The following is an 18,947-nucleotide window of genomic DNA, read 5'->3' on the forward strand; positions in this document are numbered from 1 at the left end:
TATGTATAAAAACGCTTTATCATTTACTTAATATGTCCATCTAACGTTCCTTTCCCATAAAAACCACGTCTTCCTAAAATTTCGCAATTAATTTGTTCAAAACTTTTTCTTTTTTTTCTTTTCTAATATTCACTTTTATAAATCTACTAACTAATTCTATCTATACAGAAATAGCCAAATAATTAAAACAAACTGATTTTTCTTACCCTTTTCTTGGGGCTGTCTTATAATATAAGGAAACGTCCTCAATAAAAAGCACTGACACAGAAAATAACCACAACTAGAACTCAATGACGCTTAAAACACGATGTTGACAGGTCAGTCTCGAGATTTGGAAAAGAACTTTTCTACTAAAACTTGTCAAAAGCATGTCCTTAAGTCCTATGCCGGTAACGTTCTTACGTCGTTATGACTATACAACCCTGCATTCGTTGCACAGGTGGCAATTCCTGTTGTACGTCCTACGCTCTTATAAAGGTTGTGCCACATAAAATCATTATTGTGAATGGCAAACAAAATAGAAAATTTAAAAAGAAGAAGACAAAGAACGACACCACAACAGCCGCCAAATAAATAAAAACAAAAGAAGTTTTATTATTTAAAGTGGTCATCACAGGCAGAAATATTTAATCAATCGCTTACATTTATAACGAAGGGAGTTCATTAAAATGAAGTAATTTGGACTAATTCCAATTCAAGACCAGTGGTACAAGTGATTCTCAAATTTGGTCAAAACATCGAACTGGACCAGATCACACTGATTGGATGGAATTTGTTTTAAATATGGGGACAAGAAATATTTTAAATATATCACATCGATTAAATTTACATAAAATGTTATATGGGCTATAAAATTGTTAACAACAAAAATTAAAAGTTATGTGGTGCATGTGTCATAACTTCACCTCGTCGGCGACACATGCTATGTTTTAAATTAGTCCTATCCAGTGCAAGTCAGTGTTCTGGATAAAATGTCAGTGTGAAATTTGTATTAGTAGGTTATCGATATCATGCGATAACGGATGTAAAGAACCGAATAATCATGATTTGCACTGTTCAAATATTTAAATAACTTTATTATCGACTTGAAGTATAACCAAAACATTTATGAATGGAACTCGACTTCGTATATATTACCAACGCGGCCACATTTAATGACTCAGCCAGCATTTCAGCCGAAAAGGTCACTATTTATACACAATGCACTGGCAAAAATATGAACACCCTAAAATATGAACTGTATAAAGACTTTGTGGCGACTTCATATACCTAACTTGCCGACTTCTGAGAATAAACGGGATGGCAACCCTTCAGCTGCCAGACGAAAGCAGTTGCTATTTGCTCGTGAGTTGTTCAGCTGTAGACTTTCGTTAAAGTTGATCGAATTAATTGTCGCACAATTTTATATTAAATATATATATGTATATGTAAATGGTTGTTAAGTTAAACTTGAGTCTTTTATTGACAACAACAACAACATTGGTAACCCCTGCATTTCACGAACGTCTGAAATACAATTGATTTCAATGTTATTTTATTCTTGGAAGCAGAGCAGCGGCAGAATTTTCAAATTCAACGTCAATTCCATCACATTTTGTGCATGCATGGTTTTGCTATGACAAATTTTGTTTTTTGCTGATGCATACCAACCAATGGAACTTGCGACAACAAGGAAACATCGATTATAAAGAACATTCCGCTAGCAACGAGGATTTGGATTTTTTCGACTCCAGTGATACAAAGATGTTAGAAATGGAAAATATCCTAAAACCTATGGTGAATTTGGAGAGTGAAGTTATTTCTCTTCGAGAAGCACGACAGACTTCAATTGATGTGCATCGACCTGGAGTGCATCGGGTACATATACCTAAGTTTAAAAGACATAAACCTGAGTTGTGGTTCGCCCAAATAGAAAAAGATCATTTGCATTGTATGACATCACACAAGAAGCTGACAAGTTTGATATTGTTTCTGGATGACATACACTTGTCTGTTAGGAGACGCATACACCAGAAGTTAGGAGACGCTACTCAGCATTGCAAACCTAGTTGCACTCGTTACAATAACACATCGGGAAATTAGTTGGGCTGTCGTCAGAAAGAAAACGGTTTACATGTTTTCAACAAATCTACAAAGATGCACTTTTTAATTGACTCCGGCTCTGTGGTGTCTGTGGTACCATCATCTTTACTTAAGGCAACGGTTAAGCAATCCATCATGAAACGTCTTTTCATATTAGACCTAGGTCTTCGACGTGAAGTCGTGGTGAAATTCTGATGCCTGACATTTTTAGCATTTCAATTCTTCCTACACTAACTGGACACTTTATAAAGTTGATTAATGAATTCATTGATGTAGCAACTACGACATTGACTCGCAAGCCAGCCATTCAGACCATTGTCGTCCACATCATCAAAAAAATTGGTCAACCCTTTGCATGTCTCTCACGTCCAATTTCTGGTGAGTAACTTACAGCAGCAAGGGCAGAAATTAAATTTTTATTAGATAATGAAATATGTTGTCCATCAAGAAGCCCATGGGCCAGCCCAATTAATATGTCGAAGAAAACTGGTGGTTGACACTGTAAATCAGTTTTTTATTACACTTGATCTCGTTAGAGCGTATTACCGAATCCCAATGGCAAACGAGGACATACAGAAAACAGCGGTTTTTACACCTTTTGGTGTGGTTTAATTTTTATAAATGCCATTTGGTTTGCGAAATGGCACCCAGACATTTCAAAGATTTATGGATTCGGTTTTAGGGGCTTTGACTATGTTTGTTGCTACATAGACGATATTATTGTCATGTCATCATCAATTGAAGAGCATGAGACTCGTTCGCGGGAGGTATTTCAACGTTTACACTATCACGGACTAACAATAAATGTTAGCAAATGTTGTTTTGGATAATATGAAGTTCAGTTCCTTGGATATATCGTCAACGGCGATGGCTCGAAACCTCCGACAGATTGAGTAACCGATATCGAAAACTATGCAAAGCCCGAAACGATTTGCGAACACCGGAGATTTCTTGGTTTAATAAATTGTTATCGTCGATACATACCTCATGCTGCTCAATTTAAGCACCATTGAACGAATATTTCAGGATTACGAATAAGAATGATAAAAGGAAAATCCCGAGGCAGAGAGAGCATTTATGGTTTGTAAGAAGAGCCTACTTCATGCAACCATGCTTGCTCATCCGGCTTCAAGCTCAGACCTAGCTCTTATTACGGATGCATCGGATATTGCAATCGATGCCGTTCTAGAACAGAACCATAATGGAGTATGGCAGCCTCTTGGTTTCTTTTCCCAGAAGTAAAGTAGCTCTGAAAGGAATTATAGAACTTATGACAGAGAATCGCTTGCCATTTATAAAGCAATAAAATACATTGAACACGTTCTCGCAACTCGCGATTTTGTGATAAGTACCGATTACAAACCTTAAATCTACGCTTTTTCCCAAAGACCGGAGAAAGCTTCACCTCTACAACTGAGGCACTTAGACTTTATATCGCAATTTACAACTAAGATTATATATTTGGCACGGTGGCGGATGCATTTCTTCTTCTCAATGCGATATCGATGGCTACTTCAGTTTCTTAAATGGAACTGCAATCAGCACAAAAGACTGACAAATGGCGCCAATTCTTTAAAGCTGCAAAAGGTACATTTCGTTCAACTTCAGTTTATTGTGACATCTCAACTAGAAATGTTCGTATATACGTTCCTGAGTCTTTATGTCAACAAACTTTCAACTTCATTCACAATCTTTCACATCCCAGTGGACGTGCTAGTCTTCAACAGATTCGTGAAAGATACGTTTGGCCTGGAATGAAGAAGCATATTTTGAATTGGTCTTTCATGCCAAAGATCCAAGGTTACCAGACATAACCGACTTACACCCAACAAAATAGATGTTCCCGATCATCGATTTTATCATGTCCACCTAGATATTGTTGCTATGCCTCTGGTTCAAGGTTACAGATATTGCCTCACGATGATAGATCGTTTTACGCGTTGTTTAAAAGCATAAGATAACTACATGCCGTGCAATAGCGGCTTTAATCGAGACAATCCTGATGTTCCTTAGTAATCCGAAACAACTTGACAAAAATTTTGCTTGAATTAGAAGAAACTTCAACTAGTATTTTAAGAATACTGCTCCTTCCGGGTTGTGTTTTGAAAAATGTGCATTAAAAACATGATCACAACAGGTTGAATTTACAATTCACAGTTTCTAGGCGCTGTAAATCGCATCGTGAGCAAAAATGAGAACCAAAATTAAGTTCATATCTTTATTTAGTTAATTTTTAATTAATATAAATCAGAAATTAATTGAAAAACTCACTAACGCTGTACGAAAATGAGATCAAATCAAACAAAAAAATACTTTTAGTCCAAAATAAAATCGTGCATCATCGTTTTGAATAGGGATGACTGTCCAGGAATAATTATCCGATGAAAACAATAATATGGAGGAGCCAAAAAGAACTATTAAATTCAAGAAACCTGTTGAACTGTTCAATAAATATGAACGGGCGATCGCGAAATGGCTGTTCAACGAGATTTGAGTGTATTCAGACAGTTAGGAGAGCGTGCCGTTTTAAAGACGATTCTATAAAAAAGGAACAGCAAAGAACATCACATCAATTTTCGGTATTACATTTTTTTTAAATTAATACTTCTTAACGCTCTTTAAGTAGCGGTCACCGACTCCGAATTTCGGTAGTAAGTTTTGATGATTTGTAGATTGTAGATGATGAAAATGTTTAATTTACTCAATTAACTCGATGATAAATGTAAGAGTGCGTTTACAAATTAAATTCAAAGTTGTCAAGTCCCTATTGGAAAACACTTTAGTATTAAAATAAGTAAAAGCGTGCTAAGTTCGGCCGGGCCGAATCTTATATACCCTCCACGATGGATCGCATTTGTCGAGTTCTTTTCCCGGTGTATCTTCTTAGACAAAAAATGGATAAAAGAAAAGAATTGCTCGGCTATTAGAGCAATATCAAGATATAGTCCCGTTCGGGCCACAATTAAATTATATGTTGGAGACCTGTGTAAAATTTTAGCCAATTCGAATAAGAATTGCGCAGTTTGAGGGCTCAAGAATTAAAATAGAGAGATCGATTTATATGGGAGCTGTATCAGGCTATAGACCGATTTACATATGTTGCTTGTCATGAGAGCATCCGTCGTGCAAAATTGTATTCAAACTAGCCGCTTGAAATATTGCAGAAATACTTCTTATCAGTGTAGGTCGGTTGGGATTGCAAATGGGCTATATCGGTCCAGGTTTTGATATAGCTGCCATATAAAGCGATCTGGGATCTTGACTTTTTGAGCAGCTAGAGGGCACAATTCTTATCCGATTTGGTTGAAATTGCATGAGGTATTTTATTATGACTTCCAACAACTGTACTGAGTATGGTTGAAATCGGTTCATAACCTGATATAGCTGTCATATAAACCTATCTTGAGTCTTGAATTCTTGAGCGTCTAGAGTGCGCAATTTCTAACCGATTTGGCTGAAATTTTGCACGACGTGTTTTGTTATGACTTCCAACAACTGCGCTAATAATAGTTGAAATCGGTCCATAACCTGGTATAGCTGCCATATAAACCGATCTGGGGTCTTGACTTCTTGAGCCTCTACAGGGAGCAATTATTATCCGACTTAGCTGAAATTTAGCATGACGTGTTTTTTTATGACTTTCAACAACTGTGTTAAGAATAGTTCAAATCTGTCCATAACCAAATAAAGCTGCCATATAAACCGATATATGATCTTGACTTCTTGAGCCTCTAAAGGGCGCAAGTATTATCCGATTTGGCTGAAATTTTGTACAACAGCTTCTCCCATGACTTTTAACATATGTGTCGAATATGGTATGAATCGGTATATAGCCTAATACAGCTCCCATATAAACCGATCTCCCTATTTTACTTCTTCATCCCCTAAAGTGCTAATTCCTACTAGATTTGGCTGAAATTTTACACAATGATTTCTACTATGGTCTTCAATTATTGTCCGAAATGAACAATAACTTGATTTTGTTCCAATAACATAGCATTTCTCTTCTTTTATCCTTTGTTTGCCTAAAAAGAGATAGCGTGGAAAGAGCTCGAAAAATGCGATCCATGGTGGAGGGTATATAAGATTCGGCCCGGCAGAACTTAGTTTTTTCTTGTTTTTGTTAATTTTTTGTACAATTTGATAATTTCTTAATGATTTCAAATAACGGCAGACAAAATATCTACTAAAATCATACTAATTCGATTAGACAAAAAATTTCGCCCTATCATAAGTAGAGTATTCTGTTCAGCTTTCGCAATTGTTGTGAAAAACTTAAAAAATAACCTATTTTTTAGACATAATTTCATCAAATTTTTTGTACACGCAAAAATAAGAATAAAGTAGTTTCTGAAAAACGTTAGACTTTTGTTTACAATAAAAGTACATGTTTTTTGCGATGAATACTTGCAAGAATTTGTGACAAATATACATTGTTTTTTTACCTTGACAATACCTTTCATTATTGATTTCAAATAGTTTTTGTTTTTGTTTATAAATTAATTTAACGTCACGCTTGTGTATATGTATATTCTTTTTATACCCTCTACCATAGGATGGGGATATATTAATTTCGTCATTCCGTTTGTAACACATCAAAATATTGATCTGACACCAAACAAAGTACGTATATCCTGGATCGTCTTGACATTCCAGGTCGATTTAACCATATTCGTCCGTTTGTCTGTCGAAAGCACGCTAACATTCGAAGGAATTAAGCTAGGCGCTTAAAATTACAACACAAATACTCCCATTAGTGTAGGTGAATTTTTTGACTTCTAATATTCATTACAAATACGGTACATCAAATCAGACACAGACTATATTTGTAGATGTATCTGCTATTTATTTCAAAAAGCCATTCAAATAACGTGTCAAATGCGTTCCATGGTGAAGGGTATGTAACATTCGGCCAGGCCGAACTTAACGCGCTTTTACTTGTTATTTTTAAAATAGGTTGTGCTTATAGAAAATGTTGCCAAGTTCAATTTAATGTTTCAACTTAATTCAAACTCAATATTTTACCAATTAAAAGCAAATCTCCGTTTGTAATTCATAGTATTTCAGAGTTTATTTGGATTTATATCGATGTTATGAAGGACATTTATACTAAAAGGCTTCAAGTAACGCACAACTCCATTATGGTTTTGTTTGTGCTATAAATTAAACAAAAAAATATTCATGGGAGTTATTGTTTTCGCATATTTAAATACCGACTTTAAGATACATAGATATTTTCTTTATCGCGTAAATGTTTCCAAACAATTTATGAGCCTATTGTATGTTTTGAAGGACACCATAGCGCAGAGGTTAGCATATCCACCTATGACACTGAATCGGACAGCACTCATTGATATGTGGGCGAATTTGCATTTGTATGTGCCTTAGAAATTCATGTTGTATTTTTTGTACCTGACAGCCATTTGCGCGTTGCTCTAATGATATTTGTAATCATTTTTGCACTTAAGGCGAAACTTTAAAAATTTTACACTTTCCGAATTTACATAGCTGCTAAATATTCAGACTGCTCCTCTTTGCATAGTCAAAACAAAAAAGCAAAACCCTGACCCTGGTTCTGTTCGGTTTGCCAGAACCGCCTTCATCATCGGTGGGTGTCGGTGAGGTGTAACCGGTGCATGGAGTGGGTACATTTCCGATCTTGCTCTGGCCTAACTTCACTACGGGAGTATAGTCATACTCGCTATGTCGCAAGGTGCTGTGCGAACGTGGGCAGCAGTGGGTCACAAGCGTCGTCGTCGTCGCCTTCTTGCTCTGGCCTAACTTCACTACGGCAGTATAGTCATACTCGCTATGTCGCAAGGTGCTGTGCGAACATGGCCAGCAGTGGGTCACAAGCGTCGTCGTCGTCGCCTTCGGCGTCTTCGTCGTCGGACTATGTGACATGGGAGGAGAGCCATTCGCCGTATTCGTGGTCTCCGAGCCGATGAACAGCCATCACAATTTACAGTGGGCGAAGTTACGAATGTCATCCGTGGCGCCAAATCTTCTAAGGCATTGGGCCCAGACGGAATCTCTACATTGATGTTGAAGAATCTGCCAAATTATTTGAGGACATCGCCAACACGTCCCTCCAGCCAGGCCTGAAACGATGGGTCGCGAATTATCTGTGTGGTCGCCAGTCATTTGTGGAATTTAGGGATAAGAAGTCTAAACACCGTAAAGTGAAACAAGGAGTACCCCAAGGTGGGGTGATATCTCCGGCACTGTTTCACCTCTACCTATCCTCCATTCCACCCCCTCCAGACGGCATAGAGATCGTATCATATGCGGACGATTGTACGATCATGGCATCAGGACCCCCACCCATTGATAACATCTGCGATAGGTTTAACGTCTACCTCAACGAGCTTGCCTCATATTTCGCTGCAAGAAATCTGAAGATATCCGCCACCAAATCTTCAGCCAAACTGTTCACTACAAATACGCGTGAGGTGAATACTGAGCTGACTGTGATGGTCGATGGAGAAATGATTCCGACCATCAAGTGTCCCAAAATACTTGGCGTCACATTTGACAGCTCTTACATATCCTCCTCACATGCCACAGCAATCTGCAATAAGGTCAAAAGTAGAAACAAGGTCCTCATGCCACTTGCTGGCAGCACTTGGGGTGCAGACAAAGAAACCTTGTTGACCACGTACAAAGCAATTGGCCGGTCTGTGGTAAGTTATGCAGCGCCAGTGTGGTCTCGTCAACTTTGTGACACGCAGTGGAATAATATTCAGATCTGTCAGAATGCCGCCCTCCGAACTGCGACGGGCTGTCTCCTCAGTTCTCATGTGGACCACCTCCATCAGGAGACAAAGATCCTACCAGTGCGAAGACATAACTACATGCTGTCTAAGCAATACCTTTTGGGCTGTTATCGCAGAAACCATCCAAATCATCATCTTGTTGATAGATACCCACCGCCCAGAAGCTTTAAGGTCGATCTACACGATCTAGAGCGTGAGGTTCAGCGCTACAAGAGAGAACCTCTAGATCAAGCGGCATATCAAGCGGGTCTAAACAACATTCATGCAGACACGGTAGCAGATGCGGTAATTGGCTACCGGGTGAATGTAGTCCTTGGAGAACGACCGCCACCCATTGCACCCGAAGAAATCGACCTCCCCCGGCAAACCAGAGTGGTTTTGGCTCAATTACGTTCCGGCAGATGCAGCCGCCTCAATTCCCACAGAGCTAGGATTGATGCCGACGTGCAAGATGTATGTCCCGATAGTAACCAGGGACCGCACGATACACGCCACCTGTTTAACTGCCCGACCAGACCCACTCGACTCAGACCCAGATCCCTGTGGACGCACCCCTTCTTAGTCGCAGAGTTCCTGGGTCTTGACACTCAACAGAATCAAGCAGACGAAAGATAGAACACAATAAACTGCTACAACAACAACAACATCGTTGCCTATGCCTTTTCTGAAATTTATTACTGAATGAACTAAAGGGTAATTTTTTTGAGGTTAGGATTGTCATGCATTAGTATTTGACAGATCACGTGGGATTTCAGACATGGTGTCAAAGAGAAAGATGCTCAGTATGCTTTGACATTTCATCATGAATAGACTTACTAACGAGCAACGCTTGCAAATCATTGAATTTTATTACCAAAATCAGTGTTCGGTTCGAAATGTGTTCATTCACCGTAACGTTGCGTCCAACAGCATCTTTGAAAAAATACGGTCCAATGATTCCACCAGCGTACAAACCACACCAAACAGTGCATTTTTCGGGATGCATGGGCAGTTCTTGAACGGCTTCTGGTTGCTCTTCACTCCAAATGCGGCAATTTTGCTTATTTACGTAGCCATTCAACCAGAAATGAGCCTCATCGCTGAACGGTGAATGAACACATTTCGAACCGAACACTGATTTTGGTAATAAAATTCAATGATTTGCAAGCGTTGCTCGTTAGTAAGTCTATTCATGATGAAATGTCAAAGCATACTGAGCATCTTTCTCTTTGACACCATGTCTGAAATCCCACGTGATCTGTCAAATACTAATGCATGAAAATCCTAACCTCAAAAAAATCACCCTTTACTTTTAGTTCAATATAACTAAACGTTCATTCCCATTCCCATTTCTTGAGTTCACTTATACATGCTCGAAATTAAGAACAATTTAGTAAATACACTGCTGTTGGCGAAACAGAACATGACAAAACTGAACAAAATAAGCATGACTTTCTTTGATGAAAAGAAGTGAGAAAATGTTTTGCTTTTGTTAGTAAATATTGAAATGGGAGAATAGCCAAAGACTCAAACGATACTAATGTGGATAAATGCTAGAGCGTCTGCTTTGTAAACAGAAGATTCTTGGTCTAATACTTGGCTCGGACAAAAGGTAAAGTTTTATTGAATTTTTAACTGCAACGATCCTTGCTAAATTTGTATTCTTCACAATAGCTCAGCAATTGATAGCGTGGGGATTGGGGGAGACAGGCGGAAATAAATGGGTTGAATAATTAATATGTATCTAATTTGATGCTCCGGAATGTTCGGAAAAATCAATTTTTTTATTAAGTTTATCTTTCATTTTCAATGCTCTTTAGTTCATATTTTACCTGTGGGAAGTTGAAAGTGGACTAATACTATGTATAAACAATTTCGAAGCTATAAAGAAATTGTTGAACTCGCAACGAGCATATTATTCTTTAGCGCCATAGGAAGTTCAATATTTCCCAAAATTTAGTGTCTTATGTGATTTTCGTCTGTCGAGAGGTAGCTTTGTTCCTGAACTGCTTGCTGAAACCAAAGTAGCATCTGTTAGCCAATATTATCCTTCATTTTATTTCGAAAATGGTGTCATTTGTTTCGTACGGCGGTGCCGAGGTGGATAAAGTTGCTCTATTTCAAAGTTTTAGTTCCCAACTTTCTCCATTTTCCCTATCTGCTCGGACATACAGGTCTATGTCGGAGTTGATACCATCCACTTTGTCTAACATCCATTTACTGCCTGTTTAATTCTTTTTATACCCACCACCGAAGGATGGGGTATATTCATTTTGTCATTCCGTTTGCAACACATCGAAATATCCATTTCCGACCCTAAAAAGTATATATATTCTTGATCAGCGTAAAAATCTAAGACGATCAAGACATGTCGGTCCGTCTGTCTGTTGAAATCACGCTCCAGTCTTCAAAAATAGAGATATTGAGCTGAAACTTTGCACAGATTCTTTTTTTTTTGTCCATAAGCAGGTTAAGTTCGAAGATGGACTAAATCTGACTATATCTTCTTATAGCCCCCATATAGACCGATCCGCCGATTTAGGGTCTTAGGTCAATAAAAGCCACATTTATTATCCGATTTTTCTGAAATTTGGGATAGTGAGTTATGTTAGGCCCTTCGACATCCTTCGTCAATTTGGCCCAGATCGGTTTAGATTTGAATATAGCTGCCATATAGACCGATCCTCCGATTTGGGGTCTTAGGCCCATAAAACCCACATTTATTATCCGATTTTGCTGAAATTTGGGACAGTGATTTATGTTAGGTCCTTCGACATTTTTTGTCAATTTGGTTCAGATAGGTCCAGATTTGGATATACATAGCTGCTATATAGACCGATCCTCCGGTTTAGTGTCTTAGGCCCATAAAAGCCACACTAATTATCCGATTTTGCTGAAATTTGGGACAGTGAATTGTGTTAGGCCCTTCGATATTCCTCGTCAATTTGGCCTAGATCGGTCCAGATTTGGATATAGCTGCCATATAGACCGATCCTCCGATTTAAGGTCTTAGGCTCATAAAAGCCACATTTATTATCCCATTTTGCTGAAATTTGAGACAGTGAGATGTGTTAGACCCTTCGACATCCTTCGTCAATTTGGCCCAGATCGGTCCAGATTTGGATATAGCTGCCATATTGACCGATCCTTCGATTTAGGGTCTTAGGCTCATAAAAGCCACATTTATCATCCCATTTTGCTGAAATTTGGGACAGTGAGTTGTGTTAGACCCTTCGACATCCTTCGTCAATTTGGCCCAGATCGGTCCAGATTTGGATATAGCTGCCATATAGACCGATCCTCCGATTTGGGGTCTTAGGCCCATAAAAGCCACATTTATTATCCGATTTTGCTAAAATTTCGGGGCAGTGAGTTGTGTTATGCACAATTGAATAATGACTTGTACTTATTAATAACTGCTCTGGGACATAAGGTATGCAATTTTCACCGGGTTTTGATAAAAGGTGGTTTACATATATAGCCGAGGTGGTGGGTATCCAAAGTTCGGTGTCTTCCAGGGGCTCAATAAGTCAAATCGGGAGATCGATTTATATGGGAGCTATATCCAAATCTGAACCGATATGGCCCATTTGCAATTCCCAGCAACCTAAATCAATATTAAGTATGTGCAAAATTTCAAGCAGCTAGTTTTACGCTTTCCACCGCTATCGTAATTTCGGCAGACGGTCGGACATGGCTAGATCGACTCAGGATGTCGAGACCATCAAAAATATATCTACTTTATGGAATCCTATATCAATATTTCGATGTGTTACCAACGGAATGACTAGATTAGTATACTCCCAATGGTTCTAAGGACATGTCAAACTTTATAACTATAATCAGTTTTCGCAATTTATAACGGTACTAAACGCTCCTTATACACAGTTCTTTTTTCACCAGCATATCGCATTTGAAAATAGTGTTGTCAAAAAGTGTTGTCAAAAAGTCAATATCTCCGTAAAAAATGTGATAAATTAACGAGTAGTTCTAGTGTTTCCTCACTAGATATTGTCCATACGTTATGTGACTTCTGAATATACCCCACCTTAATAGGTCTCGAGGGCAGAATCTTCCTTCGCCTAGAGGCCTCAGATGTATCCTCCACGGATCTGCAGAATTCTACCCAGGATTTGTTCTGAGCCTCTCTAAGCTCGCCCTTATATTTTCTTAGCTCAGCTTTATAGATGTCCCATCGTGTGGTGCTCTTGTGGCTTTTGCTCTGTTGAAGAGTTTTCTGCAGTCCTTCCTTAGACCAACCAGCTCCGGGGTCCACCATGGCGGTCGCTGTTTGCCCCTTGGCTTGGGACTAGGACAAGCTGACACAAGCGAATCATTCAGGGCCTTCTTGATCCGCTTGACTATTATGTTTATATCCTCCGCAGTTCCCACTTCCTTTTCTGGTCTAGAAGGGACAGATGTGCAGAATTTGTGCCGAAATTTATCCCAATCCGCCTTTCTTCTGTTTAGCCGAGGGACCACTTTTTTCAAGGCTGAAACTAATGTAACGACGATCAGAGAAGCTGTGGTCATCCAACACATCCCAGTCGCATATTCTAGCGCTTATATCCTCCGATATAAAGGAAATATCTAGTACCTCCTGCCTGTTCTTGGTAATAAAGGTCGGTTTATCCCCCTTATTACAAATCGCTAGATTTCAACTTATAATATATTCAATAAGCAGCACACCCCTCTCGTTGACATTCACTTCCCCATATCTGGTGATGTGCATTGGCATTACTTCCTACGAGGTTCTTTTTCCCTACAGAAGCGGCTTCAACCAGAAACTTAAGGTTTGAAGGCGTCATCTCTGCATCATGTGCCATATATAAGGGAGCCAGCAAGTAATGAGACTTATTTATTTCAAGGCTGGCTACTACTTAATCTTCAGTGCTTAGCGACGGAAGAAGAAAAACATTCAGACTACTCTTTGCAAGAATACAGGCCCCGTGTCTCTCATTCCCCGTACCCTTGAATAGTTTAAATCCCCCAATTCTTAGTCCACGAACCATTCCTCAGAACACACTTCAAATTAGGAGGACCTTTAGTGTCGCCGAAGCGGCCTTACAATGGTGGAGATTTATCTGTAGAAACCGGACCATTGTCAGGATTCAGAACTTTCTCCACTGTTGTGTTAGCCTCGTCTTCTGATTCCACCAGGAGTTTATCCTCACAAGATTCGTTAGGTCTTTTTATGATGAGCTTCCGCACGCATCCAGGCACAGGTGAGAAGGCTGTGGAACCACTCTTCCTCAGGACACTGGACACTTGCGGTGGGGACGATTCCTCCTTAGATGCTTCACTAGCTGCTGCTGTCGAAGTACTGGCGCCCACCTTGAGTCCAGCCCAACCGGACGACCTAACCACACAGGGCTTGTGGGGTCCCGTTTCGATGCCATCCTCTCCTGTCTCGATAGTGGCAGGGGGATTTGCAGTCTCCTGCAATCGATGTGGTCGATTGGAATATCTTCCTTCTTGACTAAATCTAGTGCTGCACCTGGCCAGATCTCACCAATCTTTTAAAGCGCACAACGATACATTTCAATTGAGCTTTGATCCCCGAAGGCAATTAGTCTGTATCGGCCCCGATACCAGCCTGCATCATCACAATTTGGAGGAGATCCAGGAAATTCGGCAAGGACATCGGAGTATACTGATGACAGTCCATTGACTATCCCATTCCAATTATTCTTCGCCCTTGTCGACAACCGGATCCAAAGGATGGCTTGCTTGTGCATCACAGCCAACTGAGGATGACACCATCTGATGTACAGAATTTAATGCTATATCTTATGACTCTGGAAATTGTGAAATGTGGAAATTAATCGCTGGAGAACGTATTTCTGAACACAAAACCGCCCTCGACTGTCGCAGATCTCTCAATTAGATGGCTGCACAGATAAAAATTCACCTGTTCTGGTTACCGGGCTTGCGAGACTAGGTACTACCTTACACATTCCAGGGAAACTGGAATCTGTGGGTATGCCTCTGGCGACATGTAAGCTAAGTTTTCAGGACCACGACCGAAGGACAACGAATGAACAACAATACCAATAAGGATGTCATACAATAACCCACACAATTAAAGGCATTCCTAATACCTAAAGAGAGCATCATTACCTTAAAGTCATTTGTCTTAAGTAATTGCAATTCTTTGAAGCAATTCATTAAAGCAAGTAATATTCGACTTGTTTTTGAAGTAAGCAAAGGATCTAGTAGGCACAGCACCACAGGACTTCACAAAGCCCATCAACCTGTCTTCGACCATCAGATTTATGCATTTAAGAAAGACCGAATGAGGGAGATTGGTATAAAGCTAGCAAATGTCATTGTAGTCCTTGTTATGTTAAGGAATTGGCATTATCTTTATTATCCTCCAATTGTCAGAAATTGTGTTACTTAGAAAGGAATTGTTCAAAGCCGTCAAAATTGCCCTTTGGGAGATTCCCGGTAACGTTTCAGCATATCGTGCGTTACATAGCCCCCAGCAGTTCACATCCGTTTGCTTGTCAAACAATTCTCAAAATCTTCAAACTCGAAGGGCTCAACCATCCCACACCCAAATTCTGCAACACTCTCCTTGCTTCATCTGGTACATCCACAACTTGACCTTTCAGATATCCAAATACTCTCCATTTTTCTCCTCATTCCACATAGTCTTCTGGGGATTCATTCGCCCTCTGACGTTATTTATAAACTTCCAGGCATCTCTAGTGTTAGGAGTATGATCGATCTAATTGATGTTACTCACAAATCTTTCTCTTTTTGCCTCGGTTACGCTCTTCTTTCAAATTTCAACTATTCTCCTTGCAGATTCCAGATTGTCATAACTCGGAACTTTCGTTATCAATATGTCAAAATCAGAATCATACATCACATTGGCATACTTAGTGCTTTTCCTGAAACCAATGGTCTTCCCTCAAAGCCATCATATCTAAATCGTTGTAATTGGCTAGCTTACTCCGCTTTTTAGGACTTTCAGAGAAAATTTCAGAAAGTACAACAATATCATTAAATGAAATTTGCTTGTTGAGCGCTGTCTTGCCGACTATGCAGATCTTTGGATTACTTCCTGTGAATGATTCCGAACCAACTCACTTTACAAGAAGTAACGCGAGTCTTCTAGATGTGTTTTTTGTCAACCATTTGTCCAAGATCTGTTTCTACAATCAGCTATCTGCCCCCGAATTCTCCAAGCATGATCTGCTTTTTGTCACATACAACTTCGAAATGAATTCCACTCTTTCTAAATCAACATACCGCGAATCATGTGGTCAAAAAATTAACCAGTCCAAAAAGCAATTTCACAAAAGATTTGAAAATGCAATGGATAGTAAGCGCAAATGGAAAGAAATAAGAAACATTGGAATTGGCTCGAAGTCCAATACCATTGCTGATTGTCTTTCCATTTTGGATCTAGATGAGATAAACGATAACTTTCTCAGACTAAATACTATGGAGTCTGTTACAAACACCTGTTCTTGTATTTCTACAGCACAGATTGAAGACACGTTCTCGTTTAGATGTGTTAGTCCCGAAGAAGTTCCATAAAGTTTTGCAACCATAAAGTCTGACGCAATGGGATTTGATGGCATAAATCCTAGATTTGCCAAAATGGTACTCCCGAAGATACTTCCATTTGTAACAGACTGGAAATTTGCAAAAATTATACCGATACCTGCAGTTTTTCTCTTAAATTTTGGAGCGCATTATGAATACTCAAATTGACACCTTCCTGAATTTGTAAGACCTTTTGATTGATAGACAATCTGGATTTCGATCAAAAAGAAACTGTTTCACTATTCTAATTGACGTCGTGGATGGATTGAGGCAAAATATGGATAATAATATGGTATAATTTCTTGTTCTACTAGACCACAGTAAAGCCTTCAAGCCGGTTGTACGTACCGGATTGACCCGGTGGAATTCTTCATCGGCAAGGGCTGTCGCCTCAGTGAATAACAGACTGCTACAACAACAACAACAGTAAAGCCTTTGATACAGTGAATTATAATATTCGAAAAACTTTTCTTTTTCTCCAAACCTACCTGTAAACTAATTTCATCATACTTAACCGGATGCCGTCAATCCGTCAATTGTTGCAGATGGTGTTCCACAGGGCTCTATCCAAGGTCCCCTGCTTTCTTCTGTATACATAAACAATCTACCTGATATCCCGATGCATTGCAATGTGCAACTTTACGCTGCCGATGTTCAGCTTTTCTCAAGCACTAGCCCAAATTGTGTACAATCATGTATGAATAATAGTATTAGCGATCTAAATTAAATCCAGAACTGGGCGAGTAAAAATAGTTTCTGTCTTAATCCGGCAAAGACTAAACTAATGAAATTTTCAAAACGATCAGCTACTCAAATTCCTCCAGTTAGAGATACTCTGAACAACTCAGTAATAGAAACTGTTAATTCATCCTGTAACCTTGGTGTAATATGCAACTTGAAACTGACTTGGACCAATCACATTAACAAAGCTGTTGGCAAAGTTCAAGGAATGCTGCGAAGTTTAAGGTCTGTGCGGACTTCTTCCGCTATTAGCAAAAACTTACCTCATACCCACTTTACTTTACGGATGTGAAATTTTGGCAAATTGTGATTCGAGAGACTTCAAAAATCTGAAAGAAAGCTGCAATAACATGGCTCGCTACATATTTATTAAGAAAAGGAAAGGCCAAATTTCTCAATTCGCCTACAAAATATTTGATATTAGTTTCGAAAACCTCTTAAAAGCGAAATACCTTATTTTGCTGCAAAAAATTGTTTATCTTAAACAGCCAAAATATGTTTATGATCGCTCGATCTAGAAGAAGACTAAAAATTATTCTACCACGCTTCCGAACCTCAAACTCTGAGAAACAATTTTTAATAAACAGTATTCGTCTTTGGAATAATTTGCCATCCAACATCCAAACCATAAGTAATGCCACACTCTACAAGAAAACAATTTTCAAACACTATATTTGATATATAATTCCCAAAACCACTCTTGTGAAAAATTTTACTTTTATAATAATATTATTTTTTTATTTTTCGAAAAACACATATTCAATGTAAATTCATTCCTCCACAGGCCACTTAATTGCTCCCACACTTTATACAGCATTTTTTTATATCTGCACCCCTTGTTGGTGTGCTCTAGCCTTCCACAGTTATAACACTGCATTACTGCCGGATAAAAGGTCTTGATAGTCAAGACCGTCCTCTCAAATATAATCCATATTGGATGATCATCGCCCGCAAACCCAACCTTTGCCGTCTCGGTTGGATGAAAAATAATGGAATCATTCACATCTCTTTTTGTAAACCTCCTTACCGAAGTAATCTTCTTCCCAGAAGTCGCATTGGCCATAATTTCTTCCTCAGAGTAACATAAACGGACATCCCAGATAACCCCATAAGTCTCAATGAAATTACGAGGCACAATCCCATGGCAGCCGGTTGTACGTATCGGATTGACCTGATGGAGTTCTGCATCGGCAAGGGCTGCCGCCTCAGTGTACAACACACTGCCACAACAACAACAACGTGGCACAAAATGCCTCAACTTCCTCTTCCTCAACTCATCATTGTCAATAAATTTATTCGCAGACTGCCAATCTTCCAAAGTTATCTTATATAGGGTAACACATATCGCTACAATCTTTTTCATCTTCTGAAACTCATCTGATTTCTAATCTTTTACCTTGGAGATAACACATAAGCTGTTCTTGATTTTTTTTTTTGTTGCTTACACCGTCAGCCTCAGACGTGTCAACAAGGACCAAAAACTCACCTGAATGGTCTGAGGTATATCTTACATCAGTGTCATTAATTCTTCTTTTTTTAGCGTCATTTGCATCGCTTTCCTCACACCTCCTTTGCCATTGCCATTTGCCACATACACCCCATTGCCGGTAATGGTACCATCACCATTGTCATTACCCAACATACTTTTATCCTTTTTAGAATCCATCATATTTATACCCTACACCACTACTGTGGTACAGGGTATTGCAACTTAGTGAATTAATCTGTAACACCCAAAAGGAAGAGAGATAGACCCATTGATAAGTATTCCGATCTACTTAGAATCACTTTCTGATTCGATTTAGCTTT

The 18,947-nt window shown here is 39.1% G+C and overlaps 1 protein-coding gene across 1 annotated transcript in view; it reads left to right on the top strand.

Annotated features, from left to right (window-relative positions):
- Nucleotides 1–1,380: 1,380 nt before the first annotated feature.
- Nucleotides 1,381–18,947, top strand: part of LOC131997373 (uncharacterized) — a 30,056-nt gene continuing 12,489 nt past the window's right edge. Inside the window, exon 1 of the mRNA XM_059368311.1 lies at nt 1,381–1,857. Coding sequence (XP_059224294.1) covers nt 1,639–1,857 — 219 coding nt within the window. The 5' untranslated portion in view covers nt 1,381–1,638. The remainder of the gene's footprint in view (nt 1,858–18,947) is intronic.

The sequence above is a fragment of the Stomoxys calcitrans genome, chromosome 4, assembly GCF_963082655.1.
Source record: "Stomoxys calcitrans chromosome 4, idStoCalc2.1, whole genome shotgun sequence".
NCBI classification, from domain to species: Eukaryota; Metazoa; Arthropoda; class Insecta; order Diptera; family Muscidae; genus Stomoxys; species Stomoxys calcitrans.